This window comes from Anastrepha obliqua, chromosome 2 (genome assembly GCF_027943255.1).
Source record: "Anastrepha obliqua isolate idAnaObli1 chromosome 2, idAnaObli1_1.0, whole genome shotgun sequence".
NCBI classification, from domain to species: Eukaryota; Metazoa; Arthropoda; class Insecta; order Diptera; family Tephritidae; genus Anastrepha; species Anastrepha obliqua.
In genome coordinates this window covers 34,549,643-34,562,868 of record NC_072893.1, presented here as the reverse complement: position 1 = coordinate 34,562,868, position 13,226 = coordinate 34,549,643, and the positions used below count along the sequence as shown (strand labels likewise).

At 37.5% G+C, this 13,226-nt stretch overlaps 4 protein-coding genes across 4 annotated transcripts; 1 reads left to right on the top strand and 3 right to left on the bottom strand.

The window, feature by feature from the left end:
* Positions 1-6,002: 6,002 nt before the first annotated feature.
* LOC129237786 (uncharacterized) lies at positions 6,003-7,212 on the bottom strand. The gene is made up of 3 exons (XM_054872719.1): positions 7,033-7,212; positions 6,657-6,964; positions 6,003-6,580 (listed from the first exon to the last, which is right to left on the bottom strand). The coding sequence occupies exons 1-3, from the start codon at positions 7,088-7,090 to the stop codon at positions 6,488-6,490; spliced, it is 459 nt and encodes a 152-aa protein (XP_054728694.1). The 5' UTR covers positions 7,091-7,212; the 3' UTR covers positions 6,003-6,487.
* A 344-nt stretch (positions 7,213-7,556) lies between these two features.
* On the top strand, positions 7,557-8,220 carry LOC129237841 (V-type proton ATPase subunit e). The gene has a single exon (XM_054872794.1). It carries the CDS (start codon positions 7,653-7,655, stop codon positions 7,908-7,910), a length of 258 nt encoding a protein of 85 aa, XP_054728769.1. The 5' UTR covers positions 7,557-7,652; the 3' UTR covers positions 7,911-8,220.
* Positions 8,221-8,656: 436 nt separating this feature from the next.
* Positions 8,657-9,791, bottom strand: LOC129237644 (tRNA (cytosine(38)-C(5))-methyltransferase). The gene is made up of 2 exons (XM_054872518.1): positions 9,680-9,791; positions 8,657-9,616 (listed from the first exon to the last, which is right to left on the bottom strand). Exons 1-2 carry the CDS (start codon positions 9,738-9,740, stop codon positions 8,658-8,660), a joined length of 1,020 nt encoding a protein of 339 aa, XP_054728493.1. The 5' UTR covers positions 9,741-9,791; the 3' UTR covers position 8,657.
* A 1,090-nt stretch (positions 9,792-10,881) lies between these two features.
* Positions 10,882-11,652, bottom strand: LOC129238808 (uncharacterized). The gene is made up of 2 exons (XM_054874000.1): positions 11,555-11,652; positions 10,882-11,473 (listed from the first exon to the last, which is right to left on the bottom strand). Exons 1-2 carry the CDS (start codon positions 11,580-11,582, stop codon positions 11,160-11,162), a joined length of 342 nt encoding a protein of 113 aa, XP_054729975.1. The 5' UTR covers positions 11,583-11,652; the 3' UTR covers positions 10,882-11,159.
* Positions 11,653-13,226: the final 1,574 nt, after the last annotated feature.

Sequence of the window (13,226 nt, the reverse complement as noted above, 5' to 3'; positions counted from 1 at the left end):
TCTAATAGCGGGAGGAGAATTTTTGCAAGAGAAGCTCAAACGGGAAGTGAATAGACAACTAAGTTAAAAATTCACAAAGAAGAGATTTAGCAAATCAAAATGGGAACAGATGCTGGCTGGTAAAGGTTTAATTGGGGAAACAAAAACTGAAAAGTTCAATCACCTCATTAAACTCTCAATTTGAGGTGGCAAACTGGTTTTTGTCACAGATCATTGCGAACTAGAAACCATCGGCACATTCCTATTATGCATACATACATATATAGGTATATTTGAATTAATCATTCTTGGCCTGCGCTAAGTAGCAGACATACTGGCATGAGCTTTAAGTAGCTGTGCAAGAACTCACTTGTTGTTGTTGTTGTAGCAGTTCATCAAGCTCTGCCAAACATGGTGAAGTCGCCTGTCATCATCATCAATCTCCTCTAAGTGTAGGCCCAAAGGGAGAGAGGTGAGTGGGTTTAAGGAGACACGTGAATAGGTGGTTAGTGTCGTACGGGGTACCTTCACATGTCGGTCATATGTTGAGTTTGCAGCTGTCGATTCTGGATAGGTAGGAGTTTTACCTGCTACAATATCCTGAATTGTGAATTGTGCCAAAAGGCAGTTGAAACTTTTCCTCTGCTATAGCTGGTGATTAGACTCCGATGACGACGTTCGGTGGGCGGTAATTTGAGAGAGAGAGAGAGAGGTAAAAGACTCCCGATGAATGCTGTTTATAGCTTATCTGTAAACTGGTGGTACATCCCTGTATCGGTAAATTCTAGATCTGGTCAGTTAAGTCAAAGAAATGACTCATGATGTGCCTGGGAGGTAGTTCTTACGGTAGAATCCCAGCAGGAATTGCTTGCTGAGCATCGTACTATGCTCCTTAACTGGGAAAATAGTAGCCTTGCTGTGAAGGTGTTGTAAAGAGGACTTCAGAAGATAGCAGTATGGAGTTTTGACTGGTATGGAGCTTCCTCTTTTGTGTGTCACTAGTTCAAGGCGACCACGGTTCTACGCTACCGGAACGACCCGAATTTATATCCGGCCAAGGATTGTCACTCCAGCAGTATACCCCGCACATTTCTGAGGAAAATGCTGGTATAACAACTAACAACCGTTAATTTTGGTTTAACCCGCGGTTTATAAGCGGGCATAAGAGCTGTAGTGTAGTTGAAGGTTGGAGTGATGTGTAGCTGTCAGATGTTTCGTTAAGAACGGGAGTTGGAGGGTTTCATGTGTATTCATTACTGGGGGAAGAAGATAAATCTGTCGGTCTCCCCTTAGCTAGCGAGCTTTCCAGGTTTCAATAGTGGGACCACTCTTCCTATTTTCCACTTTTCAAGAAAGATAAGAGTGTCAGCATGGAAGCTTTTACTTTCACTCCCCCTTTATTCTGCATCCCAAACCTCACTATACCTCGCTTCAACTCCCGTGTGAGGGTCAACCGGCAGCTCTTGATCCCACACACAGTCTGTTCCGTGTGTCAGGCCAGAGCATCTCGGAAAGTGACATCAGTCAAGTACGAATCTTGCAGAGATGCTCTGGCTTGTGCACCGCTTGAGATTGAATAAGTGACTGCATTGCCCTCTGCTGTTGAGCTCTACACCTACAATCACCCCGTCTGGGGTGGTTGCCTTCCACCATTAGACCACAACAGTATCAGCTGTATGTAGAATATTATCAACACAGGCAATATCACGTGTCCCTCACCCCCCAAAATGCACCGGCATTCCATTTACCACCTGGAAGAAGGTCAAACTGCAGCCAAATGTGAAAGTCGACGACACACCAATACCGACCGTAAATAACTGGGCTAGGCAGTTTATATACAGGCATTCAACGGCATTCATCAGAAATCTTTCTAAACTCCCGATCCACGAATGCCGTCATCGGAGTTCAGCCTTCACACATGCAGACGAAGAGCTTCAACTGCTTCGTGAGACTTGCGGTACTCTGGCATAATTACTTTCAGGTACCCTGGACGACACGAGCCACATATTGACATGTCCCCTTAAACCCACTCACCTAACACCTTTCTTCATTTGGACCCAAACTGTCTACCATTAGATGAAATAGACGATGGAGATCGGTAAGTACATGGTACTGGCAGGGCTTGATGAACTGCTAGTACAACAATAACGGCGCTTGAATCTGTCAACCGAAGGATGTAGCTTGAATTGTTGGCTAAAATAGTTTATGCATCGCTCCAGGTCCAACGCAATCACCCTCTGTCATTGTGCTCGAAATACGTGAATGCGAGGAACTTGAGATGCTGGCCAATAGGAACAACGCCCGAAAATTCTACCAGAAAGTTCGACAGCTTACAAAAGGTTTTAAGACCGGGGTGTTTTCCTGTAAGAACAAAAACGGCGATCTGGTGACTGACATCCAGAGCATACTTTAATTATGGAGGGAACACTTTTCGAACCTGTTAAATAGTGACACCTGCGTACGTCACAGAGAATGTGAAGATCCCGATAACCCAATCGTGGACGATTGTCGTTCCACTACCCACCCATGACGAGGTGAGAATAGCGATAATGTGGCTAAAAAACAACAAAGCAGACGGACTGGCGGCTGAGCTATTAGAACATGGCGGCGAGGAGCCGGTAAGGTAGATGAATCAGCTTCTATGCCAAATATGGTCGGATGGAAGCATGCCTGCCGATTGGAACTTAAGTGTGCTCTGCCCAATCCATAAGAAGGGTGATCCTGTAAACTGTGCCAATTATCGCGGGATTAGTCTCCTAAATATCGCCTATAAGGTCCGATCTTATCAGTGTGGTTTTAGACCTAGAAAGTCCACCATCGACCATATATTCACAATATGCCAAGTCTTGGAAAATACCCACGAAAGGAGAATCGACACACACCATCTTTTCGTCGACTTCAAAGCTGCATTCGACAGTACGAAAAGGAGTTTCCTGTATGCCGCGATGTCTGAATTTGGTATCCCCGCAGAACAAATACGGCTGTGCAAGATAATGTTGCTCAATAACAGTAGCGCCATCAGAATTGGAAAGGACCCCTCCGAGCCGTTTGATGCCAAACGAGATTTCAGACAGGGTGACTCGCTGTCGTGTGACTTCTTTAACCTGATATTGGAGAGCATCGTAGGAGCAGCAGGACTTAATCGCTCAGGCACAATATTTTATAAGAGCGTACAATTGCTGGCGTATGTCGATGATATTGACATCATCGGCCTTAACAACCGCGCTGTTAGTTCTGCCTTCTCCAAACTGGATCAAGAGGCAAAGCGAATGGGTCTGGTGGTGAACGAGGACAAAACGGAGTACCTCCTGTCATGAAACAAACAGTCGGTGCACTCGCGTATCGGCACCCACGTCACTGTTAACAGGTAATTTCGAGGTTGTAAAAAACTTGATTTATTTAGGAACCTGCATTAACACCGATAACAATGTCAGCCTTGAAATCCAACGTAGAATCTCTCTTGCCAACAAGTGCTACTTTGGACTAAGTAGGCAACTGAGCAGTAAAGTCCTCTCTCGACCAACAAAACTAACACTCTATAAGGCTCACATCATGCCCGTCCTAACGTATAGTGCAGAAGCGTGGACGAGACAATATCCGATGAAGCGACGCTTGGAGTGTTTGAGAAAAAGTTTCTGCGCAAGATTTTTGGACCTTTGCACGTTAGCGACGGCGAATATCGCAGACGATGGAACGTTGAGCCGTATGAGCTTGAAGACGACATGGGCATAACGCAGCGCCTCTGAAAGTTCGCTTTGATAGTTTAGCAGTTGCGAATGCCAGAGACCGTGATGCGCATTGAAGTCACCAACCATAAGGTGTTCACTTCTACACTAATCCAAGGGTGATAACACAGCGGGCAGCAAGTAACAGTGAGTATATAAATATTACGAGCTCGGTTAAACTTTAACAATCCAAGATGGTGTCCCTGCGTCCAGGTCTTCATCAATAAGACGATATTGTACAGTATGGTGAGCTATAAACACTGAGCTGTCTCGCTCGCGATCTTGTGGTGCACATTGAGGCCTCTCTGGCAATATTCTGTGTCGGTTCATCAAATTGGCTATCTCGGCAATTTCGCTAGAGAGTAAACTGGAGTTTAATTGTAGTTTCTCGGTAGCCGCTGCAGCCGAATGAGTTGGCGCGTGACTAACATTGGGGAAAGCACAGGTTCATGATAGAAAATATTTTCCATGAAAAAGCTCCTCATAAAAACCATCTGCCGTTCGAAGGCGGCCTTAAAATTGAATTCGAGTGGTGCCGTCTTTGCCAAACGCAGCAGAAATAGATTCGAGCCAGAGATAGATTCGATTCCAGCCCCAACAAGAATAGTTGTCAATAGTATTGCTGGGCAGGGCAAGTTTACTGAGGCGCAGCCCTGGTCGGTAAAAACCCGAGCTAGAGGAATGATTATACACTTGTAATATCATAATTGGCCCTTATTATGAGCAACATTCGATCTTCGACTGTAGTCGAAAGTGCTGATCGAACGAATTTTCTTTTGGTATTATGGTGCTCATTCGTTGAAGAATAGGACTATTGTGAATTTCGATCGCTCGACGAATTTACAATAGATAATTTTTTCTCAGCTGATACAGCAAATCAAAATAAAAGAAAAACCGATTGTGTTGAAATTCTTTGCTAACAACATTTTTAAAAGTTAAAAAATGTATTTTTTGTGAAAATGAGTACAACGGAGTTGTGGTTCGACGATTCATCGGTCGATGAAAGATTAGTGGAACTAGCTAGGTGTAGAAAACAGCTGAGGGGCACATCCAATCCCCTAGAAATAGCTTCCACTGAGTAAGTTTAGTATTTTCAAAATGTTTTGACGTACTTAATATTACAGAAATTTCCTTACAGTTTTTTAAAGAACTTTAGATTATCTAAAGAGGCGTTTATGAACCTACTGCCCAGTACGAAAAACCAGTTGCAGCAGTGCACCCGAGCCAAGAGCTCTTCACTATTCTCCAAAAAAAGCAACACAAATTATTAATGTGTGTGCAGCTTTGCACAACATTTGCTTGTTTTATAATGTTCAACTTCCGGATGATGCTGAAGATATTGAAGTGGAGCCAAATAACGGAGAAGCAGGAAACATAAGAAATGAAATTGTTAGAATATTATAGAAAAGTCTAAAAAGTATTAAATAGAAACATGTACGCCACAGTTTCTGTTTTATTCTTGTTATAAATTTTCTTTATTCAATTATTCATCACAAAAAAAAAAATCCATTATTAACTTTAATCCATTTTGCTGCCGTTCTAACTGGTGGTCCCAAGCAATTCAGCTCCGTTGTAAATTCCTCCCATTTTTTCGCTGCTTGTACTTTGGTGGAAATCCCTTTCGCGAATTGTGGATTCTCTTCCATTAATGCAACTAGCCTTTCTAATTGCTGTTTGGTACTCACGACTTTCGACCTGCATAATATTAACAAAAATAGTATATATTTATTATTTGGTTACTATAAAACAATAAATAATCGCAAACAACTTACATTTTAGCAAGTTTTCACACAATACGCTACACAATCGAAAGCAAAATTGCATTTGACTCTAAATTCGGTATACAACGAAAATTTGGACAGCGTTGCACCGCTCATAATACCAAATTGACATCCGATTTTCGATCTTCGACAACCAACGAATATCGAAGATCGAATGCAACTCATAATAGGGCCATGGTGTCTAAAAGTACAAGGAACAGTAGAGGTCCTCTGGTTATTTAAATAATTTGTTTCAATCTAAAACCGTGATAAATTTTTTAGAGAATCATACATCAGGCAGGAGTTGAATAGGAATCGATCTCGACTCGCCAAAGAGGAAGTCAATACCTAAACTTCATCAGTGCCAGAACGAAATTTTATGCCATGTATCTACATATGTACGTGTATATGTATGTTTATAATCAATTCGTCAAATCAAGAAATCACATTACACAAACTCATTAAATCGGTAAAAAGGAAAATTAATAATAACTACATTGCAAATATTAATGTTTGTTGTTTTATTTAGAGTTAAATCGTAGTAAAATTTTGGGAATATTTTTTACTATATACCTACGTAGGTATGTATAAACAAAAGTGTACAAATGTATGCCAAAATAAAAATATTTTGTGCGCTTGATGCATTCCATAAAGGTAGGAAAATATTTTGTCATTTACATAAAATTTTTGTATATTTAAAAATTAAACTTACATACAGACTATTGGAAAAAAACGAGGATTTCGGTATTTTAATTGTAAAAGGAGTCTTAAAACACACTTGCCGACCGTCGCTTTTCCAAAGCAATATTGAAATAAAAAATACTATATATTATATTACAAACTTGTACCACTATATTAGAGTATGTATCTAAATTGAACGGATAATATTCGAATACCATAATGCTTTGTAAATCTGTTTTACGAATTTTGTGCTTAATTATTCGGTTCTCGTTTGTTATGAAAATTCAGAAGCACTTGGGTGAGCTTACGATTAATGTTTAGGAAATAAAATGCATATCTCCTTTAATACGATGCTAAGGCCTTGCTTAACACGGATGCCACAAATAATCCTCCGACTATTGTGGAAGCACCTATTAGTTGCTGCATTGACCCACTCTGTAAGAGAAGACGGTTGCATTTAATTGGATGAGCGCATTCATACACCATACTTTTTACAACTCATTGAACTTACAATAACAAAGTAATTGCAGCGATCGCCCACGCAACACTCATAACACCACCAATCTTCGTACCAAATATGTGTGCAATACTGCATATAGCGCTTACGCCTCTGTTGGCATTGTTGCTTCGTCAAACATCGTTTGGAAACATAGTATTGTTTCAGTGCGCCTTGCGAGAAATACGGTTGACTACCCCAACGTATTTCTGTGCCGCAAGCATCCTCGCCCGGTTCACATGTTTTTATTGTATTAAGGCATTTCTCGGTATTTCCTGTTTGGTTGGAGCACACATAGCACTCAAGTCCGCTTACGAAGTGTACTAAAATAGGGCGTTACAATAGAAAACGTCGTGGCATCATGTATCATAAATGGTGTTGACGCACTTACCCTGTCCAATGTAATAAAACGACAAAAGTGTAATAATAAGTAGCTTCCATGTTTCCATTTTAACAATTCGCTGACTAAGGGACGTTAAAGCAGGTGCAGGATTTATATTAATTTTAAGGCAAACACAACAAAAAAATAATCAACAACAGACTAAAGGGTGACAAATGCCTTTGACAGCTTTGTTTCAAAACCACGCCTCAAGACAGAGTTGCAACTAAGCTTAGGTTTCGGTACTTAACTTAACCCTGGACAAGATTATAAACAAAAACTACAAAGCCCGCGTGATACATCATTGTGCATGTTTATTTTCGAGTTCCACCACCAAACTTCTTTAGATAAGGCAGGAAAAATTGTGCTTATACGCATGATACTATACTACAGATAACTGATAAATTATTAAAAAAAAAATTATGTAATAAAAAAAAGAATTTTTAATTTTATTCATTTATTTAAAATGCCTATGAATCCATCTGTTGTTTATGCTTGTCTTTCAAATTGGCAGCATTGGTCGTTTGACAACGTCAAACTATGTTTTTGTGCGTATTGATTTTTAATCATCAGAGTTGAATAGATCTTTCTTTGTGAAAATCAATTAGTGAAAAAATAAATTTACAAAACTAATGGGTGCTGCATTCTTTCCTGTGTTGTTCTTCACCGCGTTTTGGGCATGTGTTGGCATTGGTGTTCCAATGATGACTCCAAAAGGACCACATCAAAGTCTCTTCCGTTGCATTATGATGTTAACTGCAGCAACTTGCTGGCTTTTCTGGTTATGCTGTTATATGGCACAAATGAATCCTCTACTTGGGCCAAAATTAAGCCAAAATGCGATTTATATGATTGCGAAGGAGTGGGGCAATGAACTGAGGGATGGATAGAGAGGAAATAAAATATGAATGAGTTTTGAAGAATCCCGAAACTGTTGTCGTGCTGGGGAAAATCTTTGATTGGAGTGAGACGAAGTGTGCAAACTATTTATGCAAAAATGTTTAATTCATTTAAAAAATGTAGTGAAATTGTTTTATTTTAAGGTAGTGTATTGTACATTCCTCTTACTATACAAGTATTTATGTACAACGCGGTTAATGTCACGATATCGGAATACGATTTACGCAATTTTTTTCGCTATCGTACAAGTATGTCATATTGAAGGAATTTATTTGATTATAATATAAACTAAAACCCAAACATTGTATGTTTTTGTTTTTGTAATAGTACAAATATTCCGCATTAAATTGTTACTGGGAGCAAAGATTAGATATTTTGTAAAATGTACAACAAATGCCGCTGAGTGGCAGTCCTTGTAAAGGCCGTGTAAAACTTCCCAATTTCTAAATGATATAGAGAAAAAAATTACTCAATCCCCTTCTGTTAAATAGATTTAAAACTAGATTGAAAATTATTTTAGTTGGTATGCGCACTTTTATTCAATGCTTCGAAATCAAACCAAATACCAAACTAAATGAATTTTACTTTCAATAAACATTCAACAAAATACATATTTTGTTATTTTATAACGGCAATAGTTGCTTATGATTTGGCTATCACTGTACATATGTACGTGCAATCATACATATGTATGTACTTATATATAGGAGTTATATCAAAAGGCCAATAAAATATCTTCAGGAGCACAATATTTTTATTAACACACCCACAACGTGTACATTTATACTATTTCCTAAGAATCGATATTTTTGACGATTTGTAGTTTCTGTTGGGAACTCAAAAGTATTTGGAAAACTCATCAATCTTGCTATCTCACGTGGGGTAAAATATCGCAATTTTAAACTTTTAAGTAGTTCTAAACGCAAAGCCTCTGACTCTTCACTTAGTTCTAATTCTTTGACCTTTGCGAAAACGATATCCATTTCCTTTTTATTCAAAGGACAATAAATGGAGCCCGTTCCTTCACTATAGTAGGTGTAGGCCTTTGTGAAGCACATTGTCTTTCTTGCTTCCGCAGTTACGATGTCCATTAACCACACTCGCTTACTCAATATTTTATCTGGTAAATAACATTCTGGGCCGATTAGGTTATCCGGCAGTAGTAAGTTACTAATCATCATTCCATCGATCACCCCCATTCTAAACTCTATTGGTATATCATCTAAGATGTGTCCGCCATCAAAGCAAAACTCCTTTTTACGCGCTAAGCAATAATAGCGACGTCTAGAATTTGGTATACCAAACTGTGTTGGGCAGAGTATGAACTCTCGCCATTGGTAGCCTGCTAGACGCAGCGCATCAAGGAATTGATCATGTGCTTTTGAGATTTCAAATCCTTTTACATTTTCCATAAGTATATATTGAACGCCTTGACATAGTGGTAGCAAGTTACAGATGTGCTGCAGACCGTCCGAACGATTATCATCTACATCCAAGCGATTACCGACTCTCGTGTGTGGTTGGCAGGGTGGGGACATGAGTATCATATTTACATTCAATTTTTCTATTTTTTCAGGTGTTAAACTTTGTATGTTGTTGTTACACACTGAAGTTGTTGGGAAATTGTGGGCGTATACTGCATTGGCGTTTGTGTTGATATCCATCGCAGCGATCACTTTGCCTGGAACTGCAGCGGCTGATAAAGCAAAGTAAATTTGATTTATCTGTGATTATTTAATAATGATAGTATTGAACTTACATCTGAATGCATAATGCATGCCACCAATGCCGCTAAAAAGTTCCAATACGTGGAAATCCATACCTTATTTTATTTACAACTAAAATCTTACATTCGGAGAAGATAAAAGAAAACGTTATTAGCATGGATAATTATATACGAAACCCCCTACATTTTAATGTGAGCGCGCCCAGAAACTGGTTTGAAGACTTGGCAGCACTGCCACTCCCTACGTAGACAAACAGCTGATAGACGAAATTGCGAGGTGCCAGAAGTAAGACACCAGTCACCAAAATTACGAAAACAGTCCGTTTTTGTGTTAATATCGCGATATTCAATTTTTCCAAGAATTTATGCTCGAATAAAAGGGAAAAATAAAAACTAAGAAGGCAAATATTATTGTTAGTACCAGGTTGATGTTTAAAGCTAATAAATTATATTGCAATAATGTTTTTCCAGCAAGAAATTGTCAAATGTGAAGAATAAGTAAACTCGAGGATGTGTGTTTAGGACAATGAGTTTTCAAGTTCCAAGGCCAGGAAAAAGCCATAATTGAATTGAAATTGAGTTGAGATCCCTTAAATTTGTGATATTTTACCAAAAACTAATTTTTTCTGACCTATAAAATATATCTAGTTATATATAATATAATATATAGCCGGGTGTTTGTGTTTTGTAAGTGTGTTATGTGCAAAAATTTGCCGTCTTCCCAAAACTGTTACGTTATTTTTATCGATTTTGACAAATCTGACGTCAGGCTCCACTCCAATACAAACAAGCGAACAAAACAAACAATAGGAGGAGAAATTACATGTTTGTGAAAAATCAATAAATCGCTTGGTAATATAGTGATTTGTGAGATTTAAAATAAACAAACTAGTGATAACGAAGAACCCCATGTTAAATTGTGAAACCACAAATTAATATAAAGCCTTTATGCGGATAACGCCGTAGCTAAAAAGTGTGTGTGCGTGTGTATAGTTTCTTGTGTTTGGTTATTTTCTATTGTTTTCAAAATATATTAAGAAAATAGAAAAACAGAGTACGCAGACATCTTATGTTCCTTTTTTTACTTCTCACCATAAAATACAAAAGTCCATTAATTTCATTGTAATGCAAAAATTAATAAAAAATAACAGGCAGTTTACGCCAGAGAATACAGGTCTAGAAAGAACAAGTATTTATTTGTAAATTTTAACATTTTTAGTTATTTAGTGCTTTATTTTACAATTCCTTGAGTTCCAAATTGGAGCTAGCGCCACTTTTAGAACTTTATTGGTTATCTTTTATTAGCCTATTTGGCATGGAATTAACCAATTTTTCGGTGATTTCTGGACTAATTTAGTTCCTCTTTACCTAGTATAGCTCTTTTAAGATCAGATTTGTTATGGATGTCATGCTGTCTTTTATTTGTTTTCAAAACCGGTCTCAAATTTTCGATGACGTTCACATCTAGTGATAGCACTGGAGTTTCAAAAATATGTGGTAATTTATATTTTAATCATATTTTTATTTTTATCTTTTTTTCTTTTTCTTTTCCTTTTAATTTTTCTGCGCTTATTAAAGGTTTATTACGGGCTATTTTGCCATTTAAAGTTGCTTTCTTCAGAACTCTTCGAACAGTTTCAGGATGGCAACTCTTATTGAGATATTTCTCGGCCATTTCAGCTAATTTTGGAGCGCTTCTGGTTGGATTTTTCTTCACCTGGCGCACTAGCCACTTACACTCTTTTTCGGTAAATATTTTATTTGGAGCCTGCCGGCTCTTATTTACCACACGCTTTTCATGCACGAAGCGTTCAATAATGTGCTGAACTGTTGACGAACATAAATTTACTATTTTAGCAATTTTACGTTGTGGCATTCCCTTTTTATAATGCTCCAAAACTAACTCACGCTTTTCTACTGATGTACGAGGTCCCATGATTAAAAAATTGAAGCGTACATAAGATTTAATATTGCTTTATATCAAACTGACTATAGATAGTAGTGGTGCTGTCAAAATAATTACGTTCGTAAGAATGTGTGGTGTGTATATTAACATTGACAGATGTCATCGTTAGAGTCCATCTATGGCCAAAGTGTTTTTACTAATAGCAGTTAATAGAGAAGTGCTGCCACTGAAGTAGGAAATGACATTTTACAAAACTTTTTATGATTCTCACGTTATTTAATCAAAACATTATAAAATAACTATATATTTATAAACTTAAATCTAAACTTAAATTTAGAAATGTTCCAAACTCCAATAGGTAAGTGATTATTAATTTGGCCATGATTATTATTATTTTGTCATGCCTAATGCAATTAAGAGTTGAATCTAAAGTGGAAGGGCATATAAAGTTACATAAAAAGAAACAAAATATTTGAGGATACATAAAAAACACAGTAGCATAATTGCCGCTAAAACATTTACCTTACTTTATAAAAACATGCCCTATGACAATACCAAAGAATGACAACTTAAAACGACAATATGAATGCCAAGACAGAAGTTGCCAGAAAATACGAGTTGCCATATCTAGAAATCACGATAACATTAAGCGGATGTATGGAAGCAGAGGTGCATGCGCACAAGATATTCCGGAGAGGGTTAAAATTGACATAAACCTTAAGAAAACTTTAGGAGGTGTTTTTTTGTCTCTGAATTTTCTGAATTTTGGGGTTTTAGCTTCTTCAAAGACGGCTTTACTTATTATATAAAAAAAATATATTTGTTTTTAATTTTCATCTTTATAAATGTATAATAGTACATCAAGTTAAGCATGAAAATGTATTTTTTGTTGTCAAGTATGGAAGTGAAAGTGTGTGTGTATAATTTCTTGTGTTTGGTAGTTTCTATTGCCTTCGAGTACTCTTCCTCGCCACAAGTAAGTAACTCTCCTTCCTTTTATTTGTTTATACGTGGAGCTTAACGAGACAGCGAATTCGGAAGGCGCAACCTTGAATTATATTATCCTTGACCAAACACATTTCGTTTTCATTACTTTCTTTAATTTAAATCCCACAAATCACAATATTACCAACCAAGTATTTTGACAAACATGTAATTTCTCCTCTATTTGTTTGTTTTGCTCGTTTGTTTGTATTGGGAAGGAGCTTGGCGCCAGACAAAATCGTGTCAAATCGCCTTGGGAAAATGTGGCATGCCAATGGTCAATTTGTTTGAAATGTACAAATATTTATTTATTTACTGTTTTATATAACCATGTCTAGATTGATTTCGTATATGCAAAAATGCAAGAAAACATTTTTTTATAGCTAGTAAATTAATATTCAGTCTAAAGTAATTACAATATGCCTATAGTAATACTGGAAATTCTCGAAGTGAAGCGACCTGCCCAAGGAAGAAGTAACAGTCAGGTTTAAGACCAACAAAAAAAGAAGTTATGGGAAATTAGACTCATAAATAAATTGTTTGTTCCGAATATTGGAATTAATACTTGTGAATTGCTTGAATTGTAAAACTTAGAAAGAAAAAACACACCTTCAACGCAATGTAATCGATATTAAAAGTAATCGATATATGGACATATTTTTATTGCGAATAACCGGCAGTAACAAGAAG

What these genes read in the sequence shown, in the direction of transcription:
- LOC129237786 (XM_054872719.1), bottom strand. Translation starts at nt 7,090, where the DNA reads ATGGAAACATGGAAGCTACTTATTATTACACTTTTGTCGTTTTATTAC. An exon ending in GTTTTATTACATTGGACAGG is followed by an intron (nt 6,965 to 7,032) that starts GTAAGTGCGTCA and finishes GCCCTATTTTAG; the next exon opens with TACACTTCGTAAGCGGACTT. An exon ending in GCTGCAATTACTTTGTTATT is followed by an intron (nt 6,581 to 6,656) that starts GTAAGTTCAATG and finishes CTTCTCTTACAG; the next exon opens with AGTGGGTCAATGCAGCAACT.
- LOC129237841 (XM_054872794.1), top strand. Translation starts at nt 7,653, where the DNA reads ATGGGTGCTGCATTCTTTCCTGTGTTGTTCTTCACCGCGTTTTGGGCA.
- LOC129237644 (XM_054872518.1), bottom strand. Translation starts at nt 9,740, where the DNA reads ATGGATTTCCACGTATTGGAACTTTTTAGCGGCATTGGTGGCATGCAT. An exon ending in CATGCATTATGCATTCAGAT is followed by an intron (nt 9,617 to 9,679) that starts GTAAGTTCAATA and finishes TTGCTTTATCAG; the next exon opens with CCGCTGCAGTTCCAGGCAAA.
- LOC129238808 (XM_054874000.1), bottom strand. Translation starts at nt 11,582, where the DNA reads ATGGGACCTCGTACATCAGTAGAAAAGC. An exon ending in TCGTACATCAGTAGAAAAGC is followed by an intron (nt 11,474 to 11,554) that starts GTGAGTTAGTTT and finishes GTTCGTCAACAG; the next exon opens with TTCAGCACATTATTGAACGC.